At 38.4% G+C, this 26,461-nt stretch overlaps 1 protein-coding gene across 2 annotated transcripts; it reads left to right on the forward strand.

Moving 5' to 3' along the window:
• The first annotated feature begins 2,167 nt into the window (after positions 1 to 2,167).
• LOC139137130 (degenerin-like protein unc-105) lies at positions 2,168 to 25,007 on the forward strand. Of its 2 annotated transcripts, none has more exons than XM_070705096.1 (14): positions 2,168 to 2,536; positions 8,419 to 8,884; positions 9,982 to 10,110; positions 10,357 to 10,504; positions 13,289 to 13,426; positions 13,671 to 13,962; positions 14,971 to 15,071; positions 16,917 to 17,080; positions 17,923 to 17,985; positions 19,378 to 19,504; positions 20,279 to 20,351; positions 20,886 to 21,014; positions 22,573 to 22,648; positions 23,512 to 25,007. In XM_070705096.1, exons 3-14 carry the CDS (start codon positions 10,063 to 10,065, stop codon positions 23,734 to 23,736), a joined length of 1,584 nt encoding a protein of 527 aa, XP_070561197.1. In that variant the 5' UTR covers positions 2,168 to 2,536; positions 8,419 to 8,884; positions 9,982 to 10,062; the 3' UTR covers positions 23,737 to 25,007. The 2 variants fall into 2 exon arrangements, with proteins under 2 accessions (XP_070561197.1, XP_070561198.1); XM_070705097.1 differs by lacking the exon at positions 2,168 to 2,536 and adding an exon at positions 6,190 to 6,465.
• Positions 25,008 to 26,461: the final 1,454 nt, after the last annotated feature.

Below are 26,461 nucleotides of genomic sequence, written 5' to 3' on the forward strand. Positions count from 1 at the left end.
GCGGTCTATACAAAAGGTGAACCTAAAGAAAAACAAAAGAAATAAAATTAAGTAGGTAAATTACCAAAATGGATTGTCTAATGCCAGTTTTAAACTGAGCAAAATTACTGAAAAGATCAATATTTGGTTTGGAGAGTAACAATTCGCTAAAACTACTCATGCACCTGCTGATATTATATAGGTGAGTATATAGAAATATTGATACGGCTACGAGGTGGTCTAAAGGTTGGACAGGTGCGTAGATGTTTGCTTGGAACATTAAAACAGGCCTTCAAAAATCGCTCTTTATTTGTATGAAAGAACTCGACCCCCTAGGACTATGTCACTTTTTAAAAAGTTATTCAGCACTTTATGGGCACAGTGTTCATTGAACCTTGCCAACGATACTCTGGGCGGTGTCATTTTGAGAAGCACCCCGACGCTTCAGTCATTAACACAGTGTGGGTGATTGTCCATAGAAATGTTTTGTGTCAAGACTTTGCGTGAAGGGTCGTATGTCTGAATTGAAACCATTGTAAAGTGGCACGTCAGGTCATTCGGAAGGCCACAAGTAATGTCAACTTAAAGCTCCATTGGGATGAGTTTTGACGTTTTTCCCATCATTCTTGTTCTGTTTATGAACCACATTTATTCAGCTACGCTACTTGAAAATTATAGTGTTAATGCTTTCGACAACTTGCGTGTGACGTCTCGTGTAGTGTTGAAGTGAAAATTATTGCAGGAAGGAATTTTATTGCCAACAATGATATTTACACAGCGTACATAACGCGCTTTGATTGGCTGGCCAATACTTCCCTTTTTCATTATCAGAAGGAAATAAAATGCAATGGTTTTCTAAAAGATCAATAATTAAAACGTTATCAACAGATTCAAGTTTTGTCCCTTTAAATGCAGACTTAGACGTTTACAAAAGTATATCAGACGTCCTCTCTTTTGAACTTCACCAAGGGCAGACAATCTTACGGTCTATCGTGTCCAGTGTGTGCCCGCCCATAGTTACAATCAGCTTGTGTCATCGACATTGTAAAGTCGAGTTTTTGAACGTGTGTCACCCCTCCGTTATCTGCGCAGACGAGGGCAAAGTACATTTGGTTCCAGTCGGTGAATGTTTACAACATAAAATCATTTTGAACAGTTTCTCTTGTTTCTCTTTTATTTAATACAAACCTATTTGAAATTCAGCAGCCCAGACCATGCCAAGTTTACCGAGCGATCGAACAGGTTACCTTTGAGTCTGCGCAGTAGTGAGTTTCGGTCGGATTCGGGTGAAACCCCATCCCCCCCCCCCCCCCCTGTTCAGAGTTTACCGCACTCAACGGAAATCATCGCGTTCACCCAAATCACCCGTTCACAAATCCCAGACTTGAACCAAGTTCAAAGGCAAAGGTACCAAAAAATAGTTGTTTACCTATCTATAGAATATTATATACTAGCATCTGGTTAGGTTGGGGTTCATCGGTGAAAAATTCAGCAATTCTCATAAAACTCAACATTTTAAAGAACTACAGCAAATTGTATGGAAAAGGTGCGCAGAGGGGAACAGTCAAAAATTGACCTGGAACTCAACCTGGATAATAATATAACCGGCTTTTCAAATCATTAAATACTTAATGCTCTCACTTCTCCCCTACAGCTATTTCTAAGTATTTTTTGTTGTTTTGTCTTTTTTCTCCTGTTGACAGAGGTCGTAACCGTATAAGAATTATAGATGGCGTTTGAAATACGGTCATAAATAACTCGTCCGTTTTAATCATTTATAATGAAACCATTGTATGCTAAAGCAGATTGGGATGTAAATTTAGGGTATCCACGAACACAGTGCAACACTCAACTCTCTCTCTCTCTCTCTCTCTCTCTCTCTCTCTCTCTCTCTCTCTCTCTCTCTCTCTCTCTCCTCTCTCTCTCCTCTCTCTCTCTCTCTCTTCTCTCTCTCTCTCTCTCTTCCTAGTACATGTACAATAATACATATTGAAGTAGGCCTAAAACAAGTTTGAATCGAGTATACTATACATGTATTCCTTGTGTTTCTTGACCCCAATTTTATCGTAACGTTCTGTCACAAATGTTTATTAATTTTGCAAGAATCCTTTATGGCACTTGGGACATTCATCAGGATGCGTGTAATTACGTTCGAGCAATGACTCGGGTTAATCATTTCCCGAGAGATATGGTTGCCAACGTAACGGCTAAGTACAGAACTGGGTATATGTTTCGCTTTGTGAGTCCCGCATGGAGAGACGTGTGTTATACCAGCATAAACCTGGTAAACGAATACGGGAGCGGCTCGTCTGCCCGAGCTAAATTTAGGCCATATTGTGTTTATTTCCAACACCACAAATTTGCATATGATTTCTGCGCTGAGCGTTCCGTGAATGATAGCAGCGAGAAAGTCAATCGTGACCCCGTTGTGACAATAGTCACCGCAAGAAAACGGTTGGGTCGAATAGGATCCAGTATGGCTATAAACTACTTGTCAGTGACACTGGTTCGCTGAAGAAGTGGTACCAATTCAAAATAAGGGCGGAAATTCTTGAAGGTAAGACATGTGAATTTGTTGCTGTAAGTTGCTGTACGTCTATACGAAGCACATTAGCTATTTCATATACGCCAACCTTCACCTTTCGACATTTGCATTTTTATATGTTGACAAACTGACAAATATTGAATTCCCTTTTTCAATCAACGAAGTGACATAAAATTATTGTCGTAAACAAAAATTCGGGCACAGCTAAACTGCGCCTCGAAGCTTCAAGTGGTTATAAAAAGCAACCTGTTTGATAAATTGGGTATGCGTTGTATTTGAATTCTTCTCTTTACGTTAGAAGCTGCCACGCTTGTCATTTCGAGACAAATTCAGTCATGCTGTATCAATACAATTCCACAATGTTATTAAATTCCCTCCATAATTACTCCGCGCTGTTTCCCATTTACAGCAGCGAATTGAGTGCAGCGAGCGAATAATTTAGTCACACGCTGGTTAGAAGGTTCGCGATTCGTGCCATTGTCGCGCAAATTTCAACAACTTCGCGTCCAGAAGAATGCCTTTACATGATACACGCCAACTACCGCAAATTGTGGTGTCCCGTTTTGTCATGACAAACGTACCAAAAACTGGGATCGATTAACGAGTCTCGCTCGTTTGCAGGCATGCAGCCCGTGTGGGCAGTCGATGTGTAATTGTGAGGCTGTCGTAAGCTTATACAGTGTCTTTCATGGGATAAAATAGTGTATTTCGTACGTTGTGCCGTATTTCTATATAATCGTTCGATATGAAAAGTATGCAAGGACTTTCAAAGAAGATAAACACTGCATGAAAACGCAATAATACAGATAAATTCACATTAATGAGTTGCCTGTATTATAGAATAATACACGTGAATTCACATGAATCCACATGAATACAGGCTTTCTGAATACAAGCAATGGATTATTAACTGTATTCACCTGTATATGCACTATTCAGCTAAAATACAGGCAATAATTCATGCTAATACAGTAAGTATTATACCGTTTTTTATGCAGTGAAACAAATAAGGTTTTTCTTTACAAAAAAATTAAGAGATAAGAAGATACCGTAAAGACCGATCCCGAAATGCGTTTTCGGCTGAGGGCGCTCTGAATCCAAACTTCAACTTCCAACACCTTTATACCCTAATCCAGTTGCTGAGAAGTTCATTCTTATTCAGAACACTGATCTTCGCAGATTACGCTGTCTCTCAGCAACAGTGTATTTTGTCACACATTTTTCAGAAGACGACAAGACAAAGGTGACGTCATCGTAAACGACCACTGCTTTGTTTTGCCTCTATAATACGTCTTAAGAAATCCATTGCCATCGCGACTGCAGATCTGAAATTCAACATCAACAATGGTGATGTGTGCATAGTGATAATGACGATGATATTTTGATGATGATGATGATGATATGATGATGATGATGATGATTGGGGTGGTGGCGGTGGTCATGATGGTCGTAGTTAGGATGGTATTGTTGGTTGTGGTAACAGTACAACTGTCATCATCATCATCATAATCATCATCATCATCATCATCATCATCATCGTCGTCGTCGTCGTCGTCGTCGTTGTCATCATCACCGTCGTCAACGTCACTATCATCATCATCATCATCATCATCATCATCATCATCATCATCCATGATATGCTGTCAATGTCGGCTCTACTTTGTTGCTAACCTTGCCGTTTCTCATTGTTAGAAATCATCGATGCACTGTGTACCGTCAATGACATTCGGCATACTTAATTTTGCTGGTAACTAGTATCAATTAATTTGTTGTATGTTTTTCGTTTTCCATTTATTGAGTTTAAACGTGTAGGTATTGTTTATGATAAGATTCAGTGCATCAGTATGTCTTGTTTTGAAGCAATGAAGGCAGTTGTCGTATTACATGATGTGTGCAATGACAAACCCATTAAAGACTCGTCACACTTACTGCTTCGCCACAGACAGCTGCGGGCTCTCTGTCTTTCAGTGGCTCATGGATCGGAAATCGATCCGTTGTGGCTCGTCTCGTGAGGTCAGTGGATTTCAAAATCCATCTTCTCCATGCATTGAATCACGTTTGTACGTTCAAAATTTTGTACTCGAGTTTCATTAATGTACTGACCATTTAATAAGCAAAGTGGCAAGTATATATGATATCGTTTTTAATTAATCGATTTATTAATTTATCTGTCTGTTACATAACCCTTTGCTTGTTCGCCTCCTTGTTGCGCGGGTCTGTACGGGCATTGACCCGGATTCAAATTAAAAAGGCGTTAAAGCCCCAAGAGCTGCGAATTTTATGCATTATTTTCATTATTTTATTTTCAAACCAAAGCTGGTTCGTGTAAATGTGCTAAGTGAAGGGCATGTGTAGAAGTATCACTATCTTGATCGTGCCTATACACGTTTTAACAGTCTGAATAATAAACGGGTGCCGCACTCATAAACTGGTGCCCCCACGGAAAGGTACAAAAACACAGTCTTTCATGCACATATACATCGTGATCATACCGGAAACGAGAATGATGCCATTTACTTGATTAGCACAACACACGATGGTCAACATTTTGTTGCTGTAATCTTTATTTTCTCTGTTATATGATTAGTTTTTGGAAAATGGCGGTAAGTCTAAAATGATCATTGAATTTACATGCCACTTTCGACACTTATGACAGTGTTATACACTTTTTCAGTCTGGATCTTATTCAAAGAAAAGTCTTGGAAAAATTAGGATATTTTGAGATCGGTTCATTACACATTCGCAGCTATTGGGGCTTTAAAGGGGTAGGTTGTTCATTAACCATGTCCAAAAGCAAATTAACCAGCTGGATTAAAATCTCAATAGAAAGCAAAAGATTGTCACTGTGTAAATACGCAATGTCAACAGGAATAACGCGAGGACCAGGGATTGAGAGCTGCCCCTTTAATGTTTGCACGGTTTAGTATTCCGTTAAATGTCGATACGTTTTTTACATTGTAACATGCTCCGCCCGTCTTATTGCTTTAATTTTACTTTTAAATATCAAACTAACCTTTACAAAACTCTCACAAAACAAAGAAAATTGTATTTGTGTAGTTCAATGAGATGAACGCTTCTTTTGCTCGCATCCTTAAGATTCGCTAGTACCTCGCCGTTGTAGGTCATCGTCTGTTTGCATAACGTTCTGGCCCTATGATTGTTTCACATGTTTCTTGTTAAATGTAGTGTATGTTGTGCATCTAATTTCAATGCGCTGTAAATGGCACGGAATGTTATTCAGAGAATGGTAGGACGGTTGTTATTACAAGAAGAGTAATACGCAGGGAAACCGATTTTTAAAGAGTTTTATCTACAACACAAGACACACATATCTACAAAAAGTCTCACCCATAAGTCATTAATCAATATAAGCGTGTTCACTAGTTATACACAAATTTATATGAGAGTTTGTATTAACATATTAACTTTGCCAATGTCTTGTGAATCTTGCCTTTGAGATGTAGATGACAGGTTTAAAGCTTACACCTGAAGTGGATTTCGTTTAAATTACACTCTTTTCAAGGTGACCGTAAGATGCATTGTGATTTATTGTCGAAGTACCCCACCCTCTGCACTGTCAAAACACTGTCTCCCTCTACCGACAATAGAGAAAAATAACTGTCTAAGGAACACAGAGGTCGTAAATAATCCTCTTGGCATTGTGCGCCCTCTTTGTGTATGCAGATATTTTTCAGCTATGCAACCACCGTGTCGGTTTCACTCACCGCATCTTCAACACAAGGCGGGTTCGGTTGTACGCTTTGGGGTCCTTTGTTCTATTTCAGTCGACGGAGGTCAGGAAGGGCTGCGAGACGAGTGGGTTGTAGAATACCGGGGTTACGCAGAGCTGAGACACATGTAGCGTTTGTGTGCCACGCAGCGCTCTCTGTGTTGGTGATGTTGTCATGTCTATGAAGCTTGCAAATACTTCCACACTTCAGGTTCGTATAACTCCGGTTGTGTTTTGATCACATGCTTCGACTTTATAGGGGTCAGGTTATATGAGGGCGAGGAACTTTTCACCTTCGGCCTACCAGTAATTACCGGTAGTTAGAGCAGTTATAACGCCGTTGATGACGCATATTTTCAGTGCCCAAATATGCTCAACAGACCACCATTATTATGCCCTCGAAAACCACCCTTGCCAGTCAGTTGGTACTACTTCCGATCTCTTCTGTGCATAGACAGTCGACCTCATACATAGAAAGAAATATTGATCGCTTCGGCTACCTACTTTCACCACCACAGGCAGTATATCACCAAATGTATTGTTTGAGGATGAAGTGCGAATCGTCCTTTTCAATTCTCAACCGATTATCCACAATACGCGTGACACAAAGAGTTAATAACTTTGGCACACGGGACACCGCGCCGGCTGTCGTTCAGTTGCCCTGTTGCGGCCGCGATCGGCAGCTACAGAACGCAAATTTGTTTTACGTGCCATAATTGACAATTTGTCGAGAATGAACGTAATTACTGCTCAGATGATAATTCGATCAGCAATCAGAATATGTACTCTTGTTCATGAATATTGCGGTAATTTGTCTTTTAAGTTGACTTAGTGAATTACTCTAACTGCTTGGCTGTCGACGGTCGCATGTAAGCCTGTGGCAAAAAGATGGACTGTACCCTTGAGCACAATTCTTGCTCAACTTTCCCGTGCAGTCAACTTATCACAGCTTTCAAATCAATTCATTGTTCTTACTGATGTTTGCAAAGTCAGTACAGGTATCCCATCACAAATCATCATTGTGGTATTTTAAAAACGACCATAGACAACCAGGCCCAATCCGCGGACGAGTGTGCAGCGTTGTTTCCATGCCAACATCACGGATTTTCCTACGTCACACTATATTCTTTCTTTTGGTGTCGTCACCGCGCCGCATTGTAAACTTGAATACTGGAATGGGACGCTGGCAGTTGTTCTTTTCAAAAGACATTTGTACTTCAGTAAAGGGAGTTGCTCTAAGAATCACTTTGCAGCTTTCGCTGTTTGAGTTGAAGCAAAAGTACAGCTGTCGGCCTTTGTTCGGGTTTTTGAGCGCATTCCGCTGCTAATGGGCGCGAGCGATCGCGTAAATTTGCGCGCGTTAACGCGCCAGCCACATTTACAAGGTATAATGATCATATTACTTAGCGCAATATATAAACATTCAATACAATAATGACGGAAATTGCATTTTGCCTTTGTGCTCAAGACAAAAAATATGTCATCCATCTTTTATGGCTTTGTTGATTCAAATAATAACGGCAATGAAATGAACTTTGAACGCCTCTCTCTCTCTCTCTCTCTCTCTCTCTCTCTCTCTCTCTCTCTGAAAGAGCGAGGTTAATCATTAAAATTACGTGTCATCGATTCTGATAAACTTCATCAAACGTCTTCCAATGGAATGATGAAATTTAATATATATTGAAAGGGTGCACAACACATTTGACCTTGGTTCTCCAAGTTGACGAACACCGTAGTAGAGTGGTATTTCTAATAACATTTTGCTTTGGTAACTCAGTCAAACGACCTTTTTTTGTTTGTACAATTTCTTACTTTGAGACAAAATAAATGAGGTCAAATAAAGAACAACAATGAATGCTTTATCGAGTACATGTTTGTATTTCAGATGGATTTTGCAAATAGCCTGGTATTCTGTAAACCCATGTATCATAATTGGGCTTTGGGCCATATCACAAGTTATAAGGCTAAACATCAATGTATATAGAAGCAGTGGAAGCCATATGCGTTCAGTTTCAGCAGCCGCGACGATGACGGGGTGATCTCGTGGTGATTGGTGGCGGCTGAGTGACCCTTGACCTTAGCGAAAATATGCTTGATTCATAGATTTTGTGCTGTCGTTTTAATGTGCGTTCATAACGCTGCGAAAAATGTCATTCTCTCGCAGGGTTCACACGCCACGGATATTCTGATGCGGATCGACGTGTGATTGGCGCCGCTAACTTCAGTTTCTTGGCGAGTTGAATGTACACTTCGTACCTTGTCCCTGTCGAACTGATGACACGGGAGTAAACCGTCCCAACAGCAGGGAAGACGTCATTGAATTCCGTGAAAGATGGTAACGGAAAGCGAGTTCAGTCGCCTTCACAAAACTTTCAGAGGTCTGTGGACCGTCTGCATCTTCGCCGTGGCGTTGATGTTCATAGTGTCGGTGGCGTACACCGTGCCGCGCTATTTAGAATACCCTGTGTCTTACGACGTTGCCATGGTAACCTCGCAGAAGCTGCCGTTTCCGGCCGTAACGCTATGCAACACAAACAGGTTCCGGAAGTCGGAGATAGAAGACAGTCGCTTCAGAGACTTGCTGCTGCTGGACAGACCGGCAGGTTTATCCAATTTAATGCCGTATGTTGGTGAGTATGTGCGTGTGAAACTTTGATAAAGACTGCTGTATTATCATGGTTTCTTTCTGCTCTTCCTGAGGGCATAGGTCGTATTATGATTTCTGTTCACCAGAAGACATCAACATAGACGGCAGCGAATCGCCATTTCAATTTGACCTTTAACGGATTATATTCGTGAAGTCTGCATGAATGCAACTACCTTCACTGTTTGTGTCGCTACATGGGCCATTGAAATTAAAACCCACGACGGGGCATTTGGCCACAAATGTAATAAATATCAGCTAAAACAGCTTGATCGTCAAACAAACTATGCTATCCGTACAATTATTTCTAAAAATAATGTATATCGCTTCTCTAAATTAAGCTAAGGCCAAAAAATAGGTTTGTTTCTGGTCATTGACACGTGGCGAAAATGATGCGGCCTGGCGATTTTTTTCAATTATTTTTTTATTTTTGGTGGTATTTGATTCATTTTCCCCTTTTCTCCATAGGGGTAAATGAAATATATATATATATATATATATATATATATATATATATATATATATATATATATATATATATATATATATATATATATCAGCGCGTGATAAATAATAACAAAAAATTCCTTCAAGTACAAAGTCATGATATCTGTATGATATCATGACTTTGTACTTGAAGAATTTTGTTTTATATATATATATATATATATATATATATATAATATATATATATATATATATATATATATATATATATGGATATATATGGGCACATACGTACATACATATCACACATGCATCCTTACATTTTGTACGACGATATAAACATACACCTAACGAGAGAGTCAATTTCTTAGGTTTCGTAAAGTGATACATTTGGACTGATAAAATCATTAACGAATATAGCGTCCTCTGAAGGTCTATGATTTATTGAATGCCCTCCATGAAACCTTATTTTCGTCAAGGACAAACTCTCATAATAGAATCTGAATCATTACCAAATAACGTTATACAAGTGTCCATGAACTAAGTACAAAAGAAACGTTCTTCATTGCGAACGAAGGCTGATTTTTGAGCCTTCAATAAAAAAATAATCATATTTAACATGCATGATCGTCATAGGACCGTGTTTCCATGGTGATTTCCCTTGTGATGAGAACGCCACAGAATGTGTCAAGCACTACATGAAATGTAACGGACAGGATGAGTGTCGAAACGGAGCTGATGAACGGGATTGTACTGGAATTGGAGGTAAGAAATCACAAACAATAACCTGTCAGAGATCAAAATTAAGAAGGTTAAAGTCGTTGAAATAGCGTATAATATGTTATAAAAACGTTTTGAAAGTAAATCTGTTTACACGCAAATTAAACGCAGAAATGGCTGTTCTCAATATTTGCGTATGTTATCAAACTTACGAAAATCGATTTTTCTCTTTGACGGATCGTGTTTGCATTCCATTATGTTTGACTTCTACCGTATGGCGTCATTTTTCAGAGCCCGAGATGGATGACGAGATGTTCTGCGTCACTGACACTAAGTTTCTCGTGTAACAACTCGAAGTGCATACCTTCTGAACTAACCTGTGATTACATCGACAACTGTGGTGACTTTTCCGATGAAGATAATTGTACATACTTAGCAGGTATTTGCAATATACGTCGGCTATTATGTGATTTATGACATGAACCTACACAATTCACATTTTGCTGTCGCTATGCAGAGTGTACACGTTCATTTACAAAAAGTGAAGATCATTTGCATACATACATACATACATACATACATACATACATACATACATACATACATACATACATGCATGCATGCATGCATGCATGCATGCATGCATACATACATACATACATACATACATACATACATACATACATACATACATACATACATACATACATTCAACTAACCTATTGCGTTCACTATACAGCTCCACGAATGAGCATGACGTCATGCTTTCATACAATACAGTGAAAACAGCGTACAATTGTATTGCTGTCGTTCAGGTCAAAGTTTTTCACATAAAAAGTAACATTAATGCGGAATAACTTCCTGAAAATGACTCTATTTCACACAATTACTGACTTGAACCAAGTCTGTGTCCTCGTCCATTCTAGATAATTTGACCGTAATCAACTACATGCACACCACAACATCAGTTTATATTGATTTATTTACCCATCAACAGCGCCAACGACATCCAATCACAGATGACAAACAGTAAAAGTACATAAGGGAGTGTTCAGTTATTATGGCCGGGGTGGGCCGGCAAATTCTTCCTGCGCATCAGTCAAAATAAGTGAACCCCCCCCTACCATTGTACCAAAAAATTGATGACCCCCCTTTCAAGATGACAAAAATTTCATGACCCCCCTCACATTGCTTGAGTAAAGCTGCACACACAAACACCTTGGGGTATGGAGCAATAGAATCCCCCCAAAAAGAGCTTAGATTTTTTCAAATGACCTTCCTTACAAACTCAAAAGGTGTTAATGATCAGATTTCCCCTTCTGACTTGCTATAATTTTGAAATTACCCCTCAAAGGGGTTGGACAGAAATTACTGGTGGATCGCAATATTTTTGCGCAAGCTTGTGTGTACAAAATTTTGATATTTGGATTTAATTAAAAATCAGCTGTTGATAATGTTGATTCACCATACATGGTATACATATATTTTCTCATACATGTATGAGAAATCTATGTAATACTTTTTCAATGCAAAACTATATCTTTGCATTCATAGATATTTGATAATTTACATAAATGTACTTAAATGAAATAGGGTTGTTACAACTGGCATGCGGACAAAAAGTTTGACCTTAGAATTTCACCAAAAATGTTCATCCACTATTCATGGGAGTCAATGATATATAAAATTGTGAATAATTTTTTTTCCAGTGAAAAACTTGGTATACTTGTGCATATACAGATGTTCAATAATTAACATTATTTTACTTGATTAGAATATGATGGTTAAAGGTGCATATTATGTGTACAAGAAATCTGATTATGGAACTTCACTGAAAATGTTCATCCACTATACATGGGAGTCTATGAGGAAAGTATGAATAATTTTTTTCCAATACAAAAATAGGTAAACCCATGTATTTATGTACTCTCGATTATTGATATCAATGTACTTGATTAGATTAGGGTGGTAACAAATGGATGTGTTCGCCAGAAATTGGATATTGGAATTATACCAAAATGTAGATTCACTTTACATGGGAGTCTATGAGGAAAATGAATAATTTTTTTCCAATACAAAACTATCAAAATCTGTGTATTTATAGACATTTGATAATTCATTTTAAAGTACTTAGTTAGCCTAGGATGGTTAATGGTTGATATGTATGCAATAAATTGGATTTTGGAATTTCACCGAAATGTTGATTCACTATACATTGGAGTCTATGAGAAAACTAAGAATAATTTTTTTAAATGCTAAACTAAATTAATTTGTGCTTTTATAGGTGTTTGATAATTGATACAAATGTACTTGATTCAAATAGGGTATTTAAAAGTTCAGATGTGGACAACAATTATGATATTGGAATTTCACCTAAAAGTATTATTTAACTTTTCATGGTACTAGTAGTCTCAGTACAGGTAACTGTTAAATAATTTCCCTGACAAAACTTGCTATATCTCTAATATGTAAGTAATAGGAATTGTTCATCGCCATCAGTGCAGTGAGCTTGATTTACAATAAGACAAGCCTCAGAGTTGTCAAGTCAAGATGTTCATGTGACAGATAATTATACTTTTGTTCAGATTTACAGGTGAATAACTTCAGAGAATGAAATCATGCAACGAATCATTTTTATCTCCCAGAATATTTCTGAACACTGAAACTGCTTTTTGACGGGACGGATACTTATGAAAACTAAGTGACCCCCCTCTGAGCTGTTTGAAAAATACATGACCCCCCTTTGCAGTTTTCAAATTTGAGGTGCCCCCCCCCCTGGATTTTGCCGGCCCACCCCCGGCCATAATAACTGAACGCTCCCTAAGGGACAAAGACCGTAAACAAAGGACAAATAAAACCTTGTTGGCATAACAGAACGCTGAATTTCATAACGACATGTCACAATTTTTCATTAAACATGTACTTACCTACTTACTACCGACCGCTAGACAAACAGACAAACAGATACACGGACGGACGGACAGAAGTGAAGGCACCCGCATGAACGTTCATTGAGGTGTCTCTGTACATACGCACTTTGTTCTGCCAGGTTTTGTTGAAATATGTTGAAATATGGGAACATTGGCACGTCTGTCTCAAAGCAAAACTTGTAATTGTTTGAAACGCTTGTAAAACAATTAATGCTGGGGCATATATGAGAGCTTCAATTTCTGCGGAGCCTCTCAGTGTTTCTGTGTTGGTTCATTCCCCTCTTTGTTGCCAGATTGTGGTAGTGACTCGTTTCAGTGCAGTAGCAACGAAGGAGAGGTTCACTGCATCCCAGGCTATCTTAGATGTGACAGAATTAAACATTGCAGAAACGGTAAGGATGAGGACGGCTGTGAATATCCAACAAACACAGGTGAGTGTTTTATTTCTTAAACTCCATTATTTTTGCACATGCTCAGTGTTAATGTCATCGTTGCTACAGAGCTTCCAGCGAAATAATGCATAATATAATTTTCTAAAACTAGCCATCGAATCGGAAAGATATTAACATGTAAATTGAATAAAGTGAATTTTGATCGTTACTTATATATGTGATTGGTGCATTTATGTTTATTTATATACTTCTGATTGATTACCTGTCAAATAATGTTTTTCAGGATTTTTTGATGTTTTCGCTGAAAACTGGACGCATCCATACCATGACATCACAACAGCCAGCCGTTACTATGACAAATTCAGAGAAGATGTATACCTGCCAAATTTAATAGACTTTGTGTCGAATGACACTTCGCCATCTTTGATTCCACTCCTGTTGGCAAGCACGTCCCCCACATTCGATGACGTCAGAGCAGCTCTGATGATGACCGCAGGGGAGATGCATCAGTTTGGACATCAGGCAGACGACGCCATCTTGGAATGCAGCTACAATGGCATGGAATGCGAAACTGAGTAAGAGTTTTTAGCGTTGCGTCCCCACTGTTTGTATAAACGATGAATTGCATAGTATAGAGAGAGGCCGCAGCATCACTCCACACGAATCGTGGCACAAATATATGTCCCACGGCATTACCGTGAACAAAAATATGTATGCTGCCAAGTTTTGACTTGGTTATGTGAGAACCATAAACGAGAATGTCCGTTCTGTATTCTATAATCAATCATGCAATTTAAGCCGTTCAAAATTCAGTACGCTATCTGACACTGAACTCTGGCTGTAGTTTCCGTTTTTGCCGTAAAACGATCGTGTGTTGCACGTATAGACGCGCAGAATTCCCCAAATTCTTCTCCAGTTGGTGGCCAGGCTAAATTTTGTTTCCGTTCCATGCACGTGGTCCTTATATTTACTTTCCACGGGAGCATTACTGATATTAACTTTGATCTATTCCTAGTTTGCGTCAGTGGTACATCTTGTGTTTGATATAGTTGTTCGTGATGACTTCAATTTTTTGCATTCATTTACCATACAATTTAAATAATATACACGCTCATTTTGGGTTTCTCTCATGTATTTTTGGCTGAGTCATTTAAAAGTAAAGTTTGATTGGACAGAAAAATAATGTAAAATTTTAAACTGTTAATGGTATATTTGCTTGACTTATTGGTAGGTGTACCCTTTCTGCAATATTTCTATTTATTCCTTTCCTCTAATAATCTGATTTTGATTGTGATGACTCAGCAAAAACTAAATAAACGAAACCCAGAATACATGAGCGAGTGTTCAGTTCAAGATGTGGAGTAAACATCACTGTATGTCCCGCTAACGATAACTCATGACCATGCTGTCGTTCCATGTCCTATTTAGCCGTTCGCGTTAACAGTTGCCCCTGTCATAGTACAAATGTCGGCAACACTGTGACCTTTCCAAGATTAGGGTTAGGGCAGTGAATGATCAATTTAACATTGTCAAGGCCCCTTTGAACTTTCCACTAATGGTTTTGTATTTGGTCTTTCTTGTAGGGATTTCACGGTCTCCCAACATGAGAATTTTGGAAATTGTTTCACATTCAATAACAAAGAGAAAGGACGACTGAAAGTCGAGAAACCTGGACCTGCCCATGGTAGGTAGCATTTACGGACATAATAATGTACAGTGTCGTGTGAATTATTAGGTTGGATACGCCTCGGGGACAGATATTCGGACTCTCGAATTTTTTACATTTCTTTTCTGATCTACCACTTGTGGGGGCTCATTTTAAAGCTCTTGGAGTCAGAAAAGTTTTCATCGTCTTAGTTTTTCGAAAATACAAAAACAATTTTCCCCCGAGAGTCAACACAGGGATGGCGGCCATTTTGAATTTCAAATATCGATAAACGCTTTAGGTGATTTGTTTCTCAGTACCAAACTTTGCACTGTGACCCCTTTACATGGTGAGAGTGTGGTTAAAAGATTCCCTTTGCATCGAAAGTTTGAGAAAAAGTGTAACTTTTTCAATTTCGAGGCGCATTCTGTCTGAAGTGGTAGTTTACATTTATCGCACAAAATTCTTTTGCGGATTAGCGTACATCGCTAAACGGTAGTGGGCGTTTCTCACTATGGGGTTAATATGTATGGTAATGTTAATATATATAATTATATAACCAATTTCAGGTTGCTTTTTTAAATTTATGTGACTTCCAGCCGTTATCTTTTTTAATGCAAAGACATGGTAGCTTTTGTTCAACTTGCTATTTATCCACTCTGTCCATTATTATTCGTTTGTTTATTATTTATTTACTCTAAGCATTTTCATCAAGTTTAGTTTGGAGTGTATTGCGCAATCGTTTTACCGTCACTGGTAAGAGTAAGTCCTATACTTTTAGTCAGTTCGATTGCAGTGTTACTAAGTATAGGGCGGAACTGTTTATGTCTTCGAAAACGTTTTACAAACACGGACAAGAATATGTTAGGCTGAAACACGACGGTAACAGTATTTGCATACTATGTAATCGATTTCGACGTCCGCGACGGCAGTCAGTCGTCATATATTTAGGATAGGCGTGACTAGAGTGACTGCATTCAAGTGAACATGTCTGTAAATTAGATTAATATGGTTCACAAGCCTTGATGTATGGTCGAACCATGATCCAGTAACATCCGTACACACATAATTAACATGCATGTCCCGTAAAACACTGCCCGCCAGCAATTTGTTCAGTATCACAACAGTCGCATTATACTTCGGTGGGTGAACGGGTCTAATGACATTTAGTGACCTTAATTAAGTATTCTTAGAAAAAAAACACCAAACACATAAATCCGAAAATGATCTGACCGTAGCGTTACCCTAAACTGAACTTTCATGTTATACATAGTACATTTTCCAGCCATGCCTCATGGTGTGAAATTACATTCACTGGTGATCAAATAAGCGTACGTCATGGTCAGCAAATATTATTAAATGCGACAGGATTCCATTGATTCTGTTGTTTTGCATTGAAAAACAACAAATTGTAACTGTGCACGCCGTGTAATGTATGTATGTATGTATGTATGTATGTATGTATGTATGTATGTATGTATGTATGTATGTATGTATGTATGTATGTAGGCTTATATATGTATGTATGAATCTATTTTCTTTATTCATTCATTTATTTATGTATGAAAGTATGCATCCAATGTGCGCATGGATGAACGAACCCGTGCAGATCTTATGTGTATTATGTATACAGGGTACATTACAGTTGATGTAACAGGTAAGACTGGACATTACACCTACCAGCAAAGAGCCTAGGCATTCTTTCATGCGACGATTAAATATCAGTTCGATTTAAAATTTATTGAACAAATAACAACAATATGAACAGCATCCTATGCCAAGACATCAGTTTACCTGTATGAATTCTGTTTTAACTCAAGTCAAGGTTGATATATTTCGTGCCTTCTTGGCTAGTTTCACAGATCCCCAATTTTACTCTTGCAGGGCTGGAGTTACTATTATCGGCAGAACTGTACGAGTACGTCGGCGTCTACGGTGGTCGCAGCGGTTTCAAAGTTGTGATCCATGACCGTGACGTCATGCCTTTCCCGGATAATGAGGGGTTCTACGCTTCGCCTGGCACGTTCATATCAGCTTCCCTGGAAAGTGTAAGACCGAATAAAAATTGTTCTCTGACAAAGATCAGTGCTCTTCCGTTTGGTTTTATGTTTTTTCCCAAAGTTATCCTTCTTGAATAGGGTCAAAAGGTCACATTCTTGCCGGATATACATACCGAGACAGGCGTTCTCTAGTTGTTTAAACTAGCTGATATTTGCATACACCAATGTGAATTTTGGCTGGTTGTAATTGTCAACAGAACAGTATGAATACTGAGAGCTCATGCTTGCATCCATAAATAAACATATTTCTGTTTTTTTGCTCTATGTACACTTCCCTGCTATATCGAACTGAACCCCACCCAAAGCTCATTTTGTCACGCGAATATTTGCCAGGTTTGTTTAGTGTCTTGCTGACACTACAATCCAACATCAAAGAAAATGTACACTTGTTACATGTTATTACTGCGCATGTGATAAATGCCAACTAAAGAGCTTTAAAGTCGAATGCCAAATGCCGACTATATTTAATTGTCTCCAAGAAAAGACGGAAAAAGAAATCGTGGTTTTATAGCTTGTGACATTTGCTGTACTCCGACATGACGTCATAATCTATGTAAATCACTTCACAGTCTCAGGTTTGGTCGATAGAGTCTAAAACCCTTCATAATATGCACTGACACGCACTCAAATACTTGTGGTAGCACTGTCACTAAGGCGGCTTTATGTTATCAGGGACACAGTCCTTCAATTTTCGGTGACGGGGAATGGATTTCCACACCGTGTTTGTTCGGCTCTGTCTCCCTGTTGTCTCAAACGAAATCCTTAATAGTATGCAAAGTTCATCACTGAACCATTGTAATAAGATCATGTATATTCCTTTTATCCCACAGAGTGTCATCTCTCGATTATCAGCGCCCTATGGAGACTGTTCATCGGAATATTCATCGGTCAAAGTAGGTACCTCATAGTTTTTTACCGCTTCAAAACTACAGAACGTGAGAGGGTAAGCTGAGATTGTCTTTTTGGCGACCTCTGATTAATTGCACATCTTATTCAATATAAACAATTTTAACATTTAGTCAGCATTTGAAGCATGATCGCTCATTGTTGACCACTTCTTGTATTCTTGTACCTGTGGATTTTTTGGGGACGCACTTATTGATTGTCACGTTCCTGAAGCACACTCAATTATAACGGTTTTCGTTCTTTATTGCTAATCTTGCGAAACAACGTTTCCCTCACGGCGCCCTCAACGGTTCAGCGGAAAACCGTACACGGGCTATGACGTCATTATCCGTTATCCACTTGCCAGCCCACAGAACATAGGTACGGTCGCCCTACGCGTAGGCTAGCCATCACGGAGAATATATTTAAGTTCAGACAAATAACTCAGCTTCGTGAAAAGCTGTCTAGTTTTAACAGTCATCAGTACTACATTTCGTGCCATAACACCCTATGGCGATAAGAAGTTCAAAGGTAATCCCAATGAGACAAAGACATAACAGTGTTAAAAGGCATACGAGCTGACTCTATTGCAATACTTGATATTATTCACTTTCATATTTAAAAATTCCATGTAGATACAGGTTCACATCCTGTAGAATGTTATTGTTAGTGTCATTAACAACGGAATTTAAAGGGATGCTGTTGTCGAAACTGCGCGTGCGCGACTTCGTCGAATTTGTTTACAAACAATGTATTTCATGTATGATATATAGATTCATCAAGTCAACATAGCTGCAACATTTAAATTTTATGATATTCATTGTTCACAAACATGTCTTAACTTGTATCAATCGCCAACGTACCCTATACAGTGTTCACATCGGGCGTATAGGGGTCCCTGGCAAGCTTTGAGAACAGTTCTGACGACTGCCCTCCTTTAACTGCGATGAAAATTTACCCCACTCAAATATGGCCGCCTCCATGCAAATTTAAAAAATAATTAGACATTGTGCTTATATGGACTTGGATTCGGATAGCAAACACTACACGTTGTCATCCATTGGAACACATGGCAATGAATGTCCTTTACTTGGAGGTTGTACTCTCTGTAATACACACAGTATTTCAGAAAAAATGGTAGGACATTTAAGTGAAATAATATATGTCAAATTTATCAACCCATTGTTCTGTCACAAGTGACAGTCGGGCAGAAATCAAAAGAAATATTCGATGATGACAATTGGCAGTAAACAGATTATAAAAAAGACGCATCTCACATCACTCTCTCTCTCTCTAAAAATAATCTAAATAGACGAGCTATTTGAGAGTGGCTGATTTATAAGTTACGCTTTCTCTTGTTGATTTATCTGTGGAATTCAAACACTGTATACATTTTTTAGGAATGCGAGGCGATGTGCTTGGTGAAACATGTAGAGGATTATTGTGGATGTAGACCTGCAGATGTAATGGAAGAGATGGCAGATAACAACACCACTGAAATATGTGACAGGAGAAATCAAACACAAGGTGAGAAGAGTGCGGAAATTGTACAGAACTGATTCTGAATACGATGATAGATGAGCGACAGTTCCCCGGGTCTGAATTAATACTCAGATCAGCTATACTATAGCACGGTACCTTCATCCTACCGCCATGGCTAGAGCAAGATGACTAGCCAAATGCAGGTGTAGACTTAAGCTAACGGAAGTCCACAGGTGTGTTACCGGAAACTGTTTTGCCTTGCGCATTCCCATTGAATGTATGTTAAACTAGTTCAAGTCGGTGAATTCTTAAAAAATATGACTATTTACAATATTTTCTCTTGGGTCTCTTCTATTTCATACAAACCTATTTGAGATTTGGCAGCCCGTTACCTTTGAGTCTGCGCAGTAGTGAATTAGTTTCTGCCCGATTTCCTGGCGTTCACCCCACTTATCTTGTTCGCACGTTTCACATGAACAGAGAACACAATTAATCGCGTTCACCAAAATCACACGTTCACAAATCACAGACATGAATCAAGTCTAAATGTATGTAAGCAAACATAAGTACATACCCATCGGAGACCTTGAAAGGAATTCGTCTCTTCTTACATTGCTAAAACGAACGCTTGTCTTTTATAAATTTGCCGAATACATTATGTGTCATGAAACAAAATCATGGATTGTACCTCCTTTTCAGTTTCCATCCTCTCGTTTGTCCGACGCCCCATATTACCAATCTCACGGTATCCTCAAGGTCAAATATTCATTGAATGTTCAGACATGGCCGGTAAATATTTCTTATATTGACCTCTTACAGACATGTGCCTACAGTTGATGAAGTACTTCTCGACAAGGGGTCTATTGACATGTGATTGCAGGCTGCCGTGCAGGTAAATAAGTAGTCTGCCGTTTTGTTCTCGCGATTTTCTTCATTTTCATGATTTAAAGGGATTCGTCGTAACTGCGCATGTGCGACTTTCTGTTTTACAAGCAATGTATCATGCACGATATCACCTCAACATAGTTGCAACATGTACACAGAAACGTTGTACAATCTTGAAAACATCTTTTAACTTTCATCAATCGCCAACGTACATTTGGTACAGTATTTACAAAGTTTCGTATAGGTCCCATGCAACATTTGTGAGATCAGTTTCAATGACAGCCCCCCATTTATTCAACAGTATTGAATGCTACACTTGGTTAGGAAAGAGATACAGCATTTATAGGAACCTCTGTTATACAAAACAGTATGTACTTGTGCGAGTGTGCAGTTATGTTGAACTGTTGTTGTGTTCGTGCGACTAAACGCAAGGGGAAATTTACATCTGTTTGTAAGGAAATTAATTCAAAAAATATTTTTCCTTGTCGACGAACCAGTTGATCCATTTATTAGGTTTTCGTTATTTTTCTTTGTACTGCAGTGAAACTAAATACAGATCTACCATCACACAAAGCCCATGGCCTTCATCCAAGTACGTTCCCTATTTGTTAAATTCGCTGCACTTTTCCAACAACAAAACATGGACTTTGACTGATGAGACGAGTGTGAGGTAAGTATCCATGCTTTAAATAATCATCTGTCTCTAAAATCAACGTACAATATCTTCTGCTTCAATTTTGCGATACAAAAATTTCGTCTTGTTACTTCCTAATCACGCATTTTGCTCTCTTTCTCCGGATCATATTGGAAAACGTATAGTTTGTCAATGTCTGTAAATCATTGGCGTTCTTATGCCAGATTTTGAGGGTCCATTCAGCCTGCCAAATCATCGATCGCTAGCACCAGCGCCCTCACGGTCATGTTTTCCCTCGTCATTTCAAATCCTCAGGTTGACGTCTTACGGTGGCTATCTTACCATTCATAATTATGTACTAGTTGGTTGGCATGGGCAGTGCTTGACCCAGACATGGTCTTTTGGTAGCTCCATGGTCCAGGGCACTGAATTTCCATAATTAAAATATAATTTTTAAGAGATAAGAAACACATTTTGATATAATGTTATGGCAATAACACCCTTCCCCACGATGGTACTATTACAATTCGTTTTTCGTGCTTGTTGGTTATTTATTTCGGCATTAGGCCTAAACTCGTCATTAAGGCAGAACGCACCTCGGGGACAGATATTCAGACTCTAAAATTGCTACAATTCTTTCCTGATCTACCACTTGTGGGTGTTCATTTTAAAGCTCTTGGTAAAAGAAATCTTTCCACCGGCTTAGTTTTTCGAAATTCGAAAATTTTATTCATCTCCATAGAGTTAACACAGGGATGGCGGCCATTTTGAATTTCAAATATCGGTAAATCTTGGCCTGTTTGTTTCTCTAGTACCAAAACTTGCACGGTGACCTCGATTTTTATTCTTTATTTTGGAAGATAATGGTCGAAAGATTTCTTCAGGAAAGTTTGAGCAAAAGTTTAAGTATTTCACTTTCGAGGAGCGAACTACTTTAAACTCATTTTGGTCTGTTACTACTCGGAATCTTCAAAGTATTGACCGTTCGAAGTTTGTTTGTACTGCATAGATTTTGTTTCTCGGTAGACAAGCTTGACAGGTGCCATTGCCTTAGATACACTTCTCCCGTTGTCTAAATGTCTTGGGTTACTCGTGGGTCGTTTTGTCCCCCAGCCTTTTCCAGTGTGTTCCTCTCCCCGTATTATTTAAGAATAGGGTCTTAAATGTCATGTTTAAGGCGTGGCTTTGATCAAAAGAAAGCAATGAAAAAACAAAATATTCAATCATAAACATCAATACAGCTCTTGATATTCAATTAACATATCAAAAATATTATTTAAAAGTCTCCGTGACACGTTACAAACCATCACGTGATGTTCTCATTTTCCTTCATTAAGACTTGACTACCGTCATTATTCAGTAATAAGTGTCTGATTTGTATGCAAATCGACTGATATGATAATTGAGATCTTGTTGTTTTAATTAATAAATATACTGGTGATTAAATAATTTTACTGGTGCCAGTAGCCACTGGTGCATTAACCTTAATGTGAGATAAACTACCATGTCGTCATCATGCCGTGTATCCGAATCTTGTACATCCGCCTGTAGAGGGGGCTATTGCTCAAGTCTTTCTTTATGTTTTTTACTTCAGTAATAACCTGGTATCACTCGAGGTGTACTTCGAGACTTTAAGTGAACAGCATGTCACAGCAGAGCCAGCGTACACGGTAAGTCTGTGACTATGATCTAGAGTGCAAATTTTGTAACAAATCGACTCTGGTATCGTTATTTGCGAGGAAGGCAATCCGTGACAATCATAGCGTGAAAATTGCTAAATTTACCGGAAGCTCAAAGCGAAGAGCTCCCGTGGAACAGCAACTATTGAAAAATTACTGTGAATCCGTCAATAATAGGTTGTCATATATTAGGCCTACTTTGAATATACAGGTAAGTTACCTTGTCTTATTTTTAAACTTGAAAATAGCCTTTCCATTTTGTGTGTAAAACATAAAAACTTGGCTTACGTAGGTATTGAGTGATTTTGATGAACTATCTCGTCGTACGTGTAAGCACTCGCAGCAGTTATTCACTATTTTTTTTATTAGGCCAAAGTAATTAAATTCTTGTTTTGCGTCCACTCTAAATGGGAAAAGGTACGCGTCTAAGCGGCTGAAAAACACACACAAGAAAATTAACACAATGTAATTTGATTGCAGCAAATAAAAAATTGTAACAAAATTTTAGTTCAGAAAAGCTAAGCGGTCATGTCCTAAAATTTCCTATTCAAATACATTGTGTGTGTTTTTTCATGAAAACATTAAAAACCTAAGCGGATGGGCACGCAAAACAAAGAATTTAATTACTTTGGCCTTATCATACAATGTCGCTGAAGGAAAGTCAAAGTCGTTTCCAATATTAGTCTTTTATATTTGCCCATATACGGTCATTTGAATATTAACACTCATGGAGCGATTTTGTAGACTCTATAAAATGTTTATGCGACAAACAGAAAACAAGTAAGAATAAGAACCATCCATTTCTTTTTTCGTTTCCGACCACTTTTTCGTCACCTGGTATTTCCTTTCTACAGATGTCAGCGTTAATGATGGATGTAGGACTCTTCTTGGCCATATGGATGACGCTTGCCTTGCTCGTCGTCGTCCTAGGCTATGTTTGCTGTGGGCCGAAAGGCGAAACCGGCCAGGAGGCGGACGAGGTCAAAGTGAATCACGTGGACAACGTGAAGAACGCGAACAGTGTGAACGTGAGTTTGGACGAGATCACGGAACAGGACACTATGGACACAAAACTTTAGGAAATGATTAATGACTCGATAGCTGTGTATCGTCAACGTACGAGATCGTCATACAGGAAACAAAAGTTCATCGGGGATGTGGTTTTTCAGTTCTGAAGGAAATATTTCCAAGAGTGTACAAAGAATGTGAATAGCGAGAGAAGCCCCATCACTAATAAGTGCAACTGTTCTGCCTGCGCATTCCATGAAAGTAGGTCTTACACCGGGAGAGGAAGCGGAAAATAAAAGATGTCGAATAACGATATTTAAAGTTTTAAGATAGTACCAAAACCATTTTATACGCATTTTTGTAACATCCGAATTCTTACGATATCGATGAATATGATAATTTGATTTACACAAAGATGATCTTTATATAAATCTGCCATAAACTGGAAAGTGTAACAGTAGACTCGATTACAGCATAGGCAAACTTCTTCTCTTCTTACATATACAAAACCTCCTGAAGGGCATTATAGCTTTCATTAAAGGTATACAGTCACCTGTAATCTAAGTATGCCAATATATGGTCAAAGGGGCGTTCCTTGGTATTCAAAATGCCAATGTGAGGGCGCTGTTTTAAATAGCGGCCACCCGCTTAAACTCTTTGATTTGTTAGATTTTCTCTTTCAATGGCAACTGTGGCAAAATTGATATAGGTGACAGTATACCTCTTAAAACAGTATCATTGTAAACACTGAGATTGTACTTTTCCGTATTTATGCAATGAAAAAAATGTTTCCGGTATTTCCACCGAGTATAATTTAATTCAATTTGATGGTATAATGTGAACGCCATTATTCAATTTTTGCGCATCTATATTTGTCAGAAAACATATTGTTCAAGAGAAAACCCTCGAAAATAAACAATCTATATTGATACACATGGCTTACAGAGAAAAAATTGCTTCAATCTTTTCACACATTGCTCTGTTTTGCCAAGCTCATCAAGATTTTTTATACTTACTTGGCAAAATTATAGCGAAAAATTGTGCGAATGCGAGATGAATTCGATTGAAAAACGTTTACTAATTAATTATCACCGTTCTTATCTCTTGTTTTTATCGAATCTTGGCTTAGTAAGATCGCCTACGTCATGCTTATTTTATGCTGCATATTTTTCATTTCGCTCTTTACAGAATGCTATAGTAACATAAAACGCTATAAGAGTATAGTTTTGTATATTTGGCATGTAGCAAATGACTCGTGCCAACATAAAGATAAAAAATAAGGACTGAATAAATTAAATACAATATTGAAAAAGTAATTAATAAACAAAATATCTGCCGTTGTCGTAAAACCAATCTTCACACACATTGTAGTGCGGTGTGGATTATGCTAACCTAGCTAGCTCGAGAGTCTCTTATTCGGGTTGACCGCGCGTCAGACTCCCTAACTAGGTCATAATTATCCAAGACGCGCTACAATTCTTGTCCGGAGATTTTGTTCCAACATGATTTCAACTCACCCTGGCATGTGACTGTTGTGTCGTCGTAAATTGAATCAATGAATTAATGTTCCATTTTTATTAATAATGAAAAAACAAGACTTGACTCTACTTTTGTCTATTTCAAAGTAATTCAAAGAAGTTAAAACAACATTGACGATAGAATGCATTTGATCAAATTGCACCCTTGTCTGACAAAATGTATAAAGTGAATATAAAAGTAGACGAACATTAAAGTCACCGCTATTCTAATATCAAAGTAGATGTAAAGGTGTGTATGACGGTAGGGATTAGTATGTGCTGCTGGGGAATTTACGGGGGTTGTCGTGTGTGTGTGTCACTTGAGAACTCGTGAAATACGTATGGGCGCCAGCGGGCGCACGTCAACAAGAATGAAGACCGTTCGATTCGTCCACGGTGAACGCCTTGAACGGCTCGATAGAAATACTGTACTCGGCGACGGGCATTCAGTTGGGGTGGCCAATGTTCAATACCTCGCCTACGTCACGGGCCACTATATCCAAGCACTTCCGTCCTATACGGTCGCTCTATTCTTGCCTTGGGAATGCTAGTTGTGTCATGAATTGTGGAAATGGTAGTTGGAATCCCTTGGCTGAGACCAGGCATTTACAGGTGCAAACTGGATTCTAAAAAAGACATGGCGTTAGTTTTTGAATTCCAATGATTGATGTATATGTACTATTGACATCAAAAGCGTTACATAGGGAAAACATGCATAGAGTTATCTTCCGAGGAGAAACAGAGGAACATCTTTCAAGCTGACTTCTTTTCTATCCTCAATAAGCATTAATATTGAACCACATCTATAAGGTATCTATTATGCTTTAACTCTCCTTAGAGTAATACGATTCATAAATATATTATAGAAATAATGGGCAACGCGCTGACCATTAATGTTTATTTATGGGCAAGGGCGAGAGGAAAGCCAAAAATAGTGGCAATGCCACTGTTCGCTCCCGTATAGTTATCAAACAAGCCAACAATTGAATGAAACATGGACATTCATACAGACAGACTGACATACACAGACTGGCACACAGTGAGTGAGACTACCCACAATTCCCTTTTATTTGTGTGCTCAGACATTATTTGCTAAAGGCTTCTTAAATTTTATCAGTTTCTGAAAAATTTGAAACTTACAATTTAATTTAAGGATTATTGGTTAAAACTATGTTCCATAATTATTGATCATGTTTAAAATTCAGGAGTAAATTGAATAAGAATTCAATGTTTGAAGGTTCTAAAAATTATACACTTGTCAAGGTAAAGTTGTCGGCAA

The sequence above is a fragment of the Ptychodera flava genome, chromosome 7, assembly GCF_041260155.1.
Source record: "Ptychodera flava strain L36383 chromosome 7, AS_Pfla_20210202, whole genome shotgun sequence".
Lineage (NCBI taxonomy): Eukaryota > Metazoa > Hemichordata > Enteropneusta > Ptychoderidae > Ptychodera > Ptychodera flava.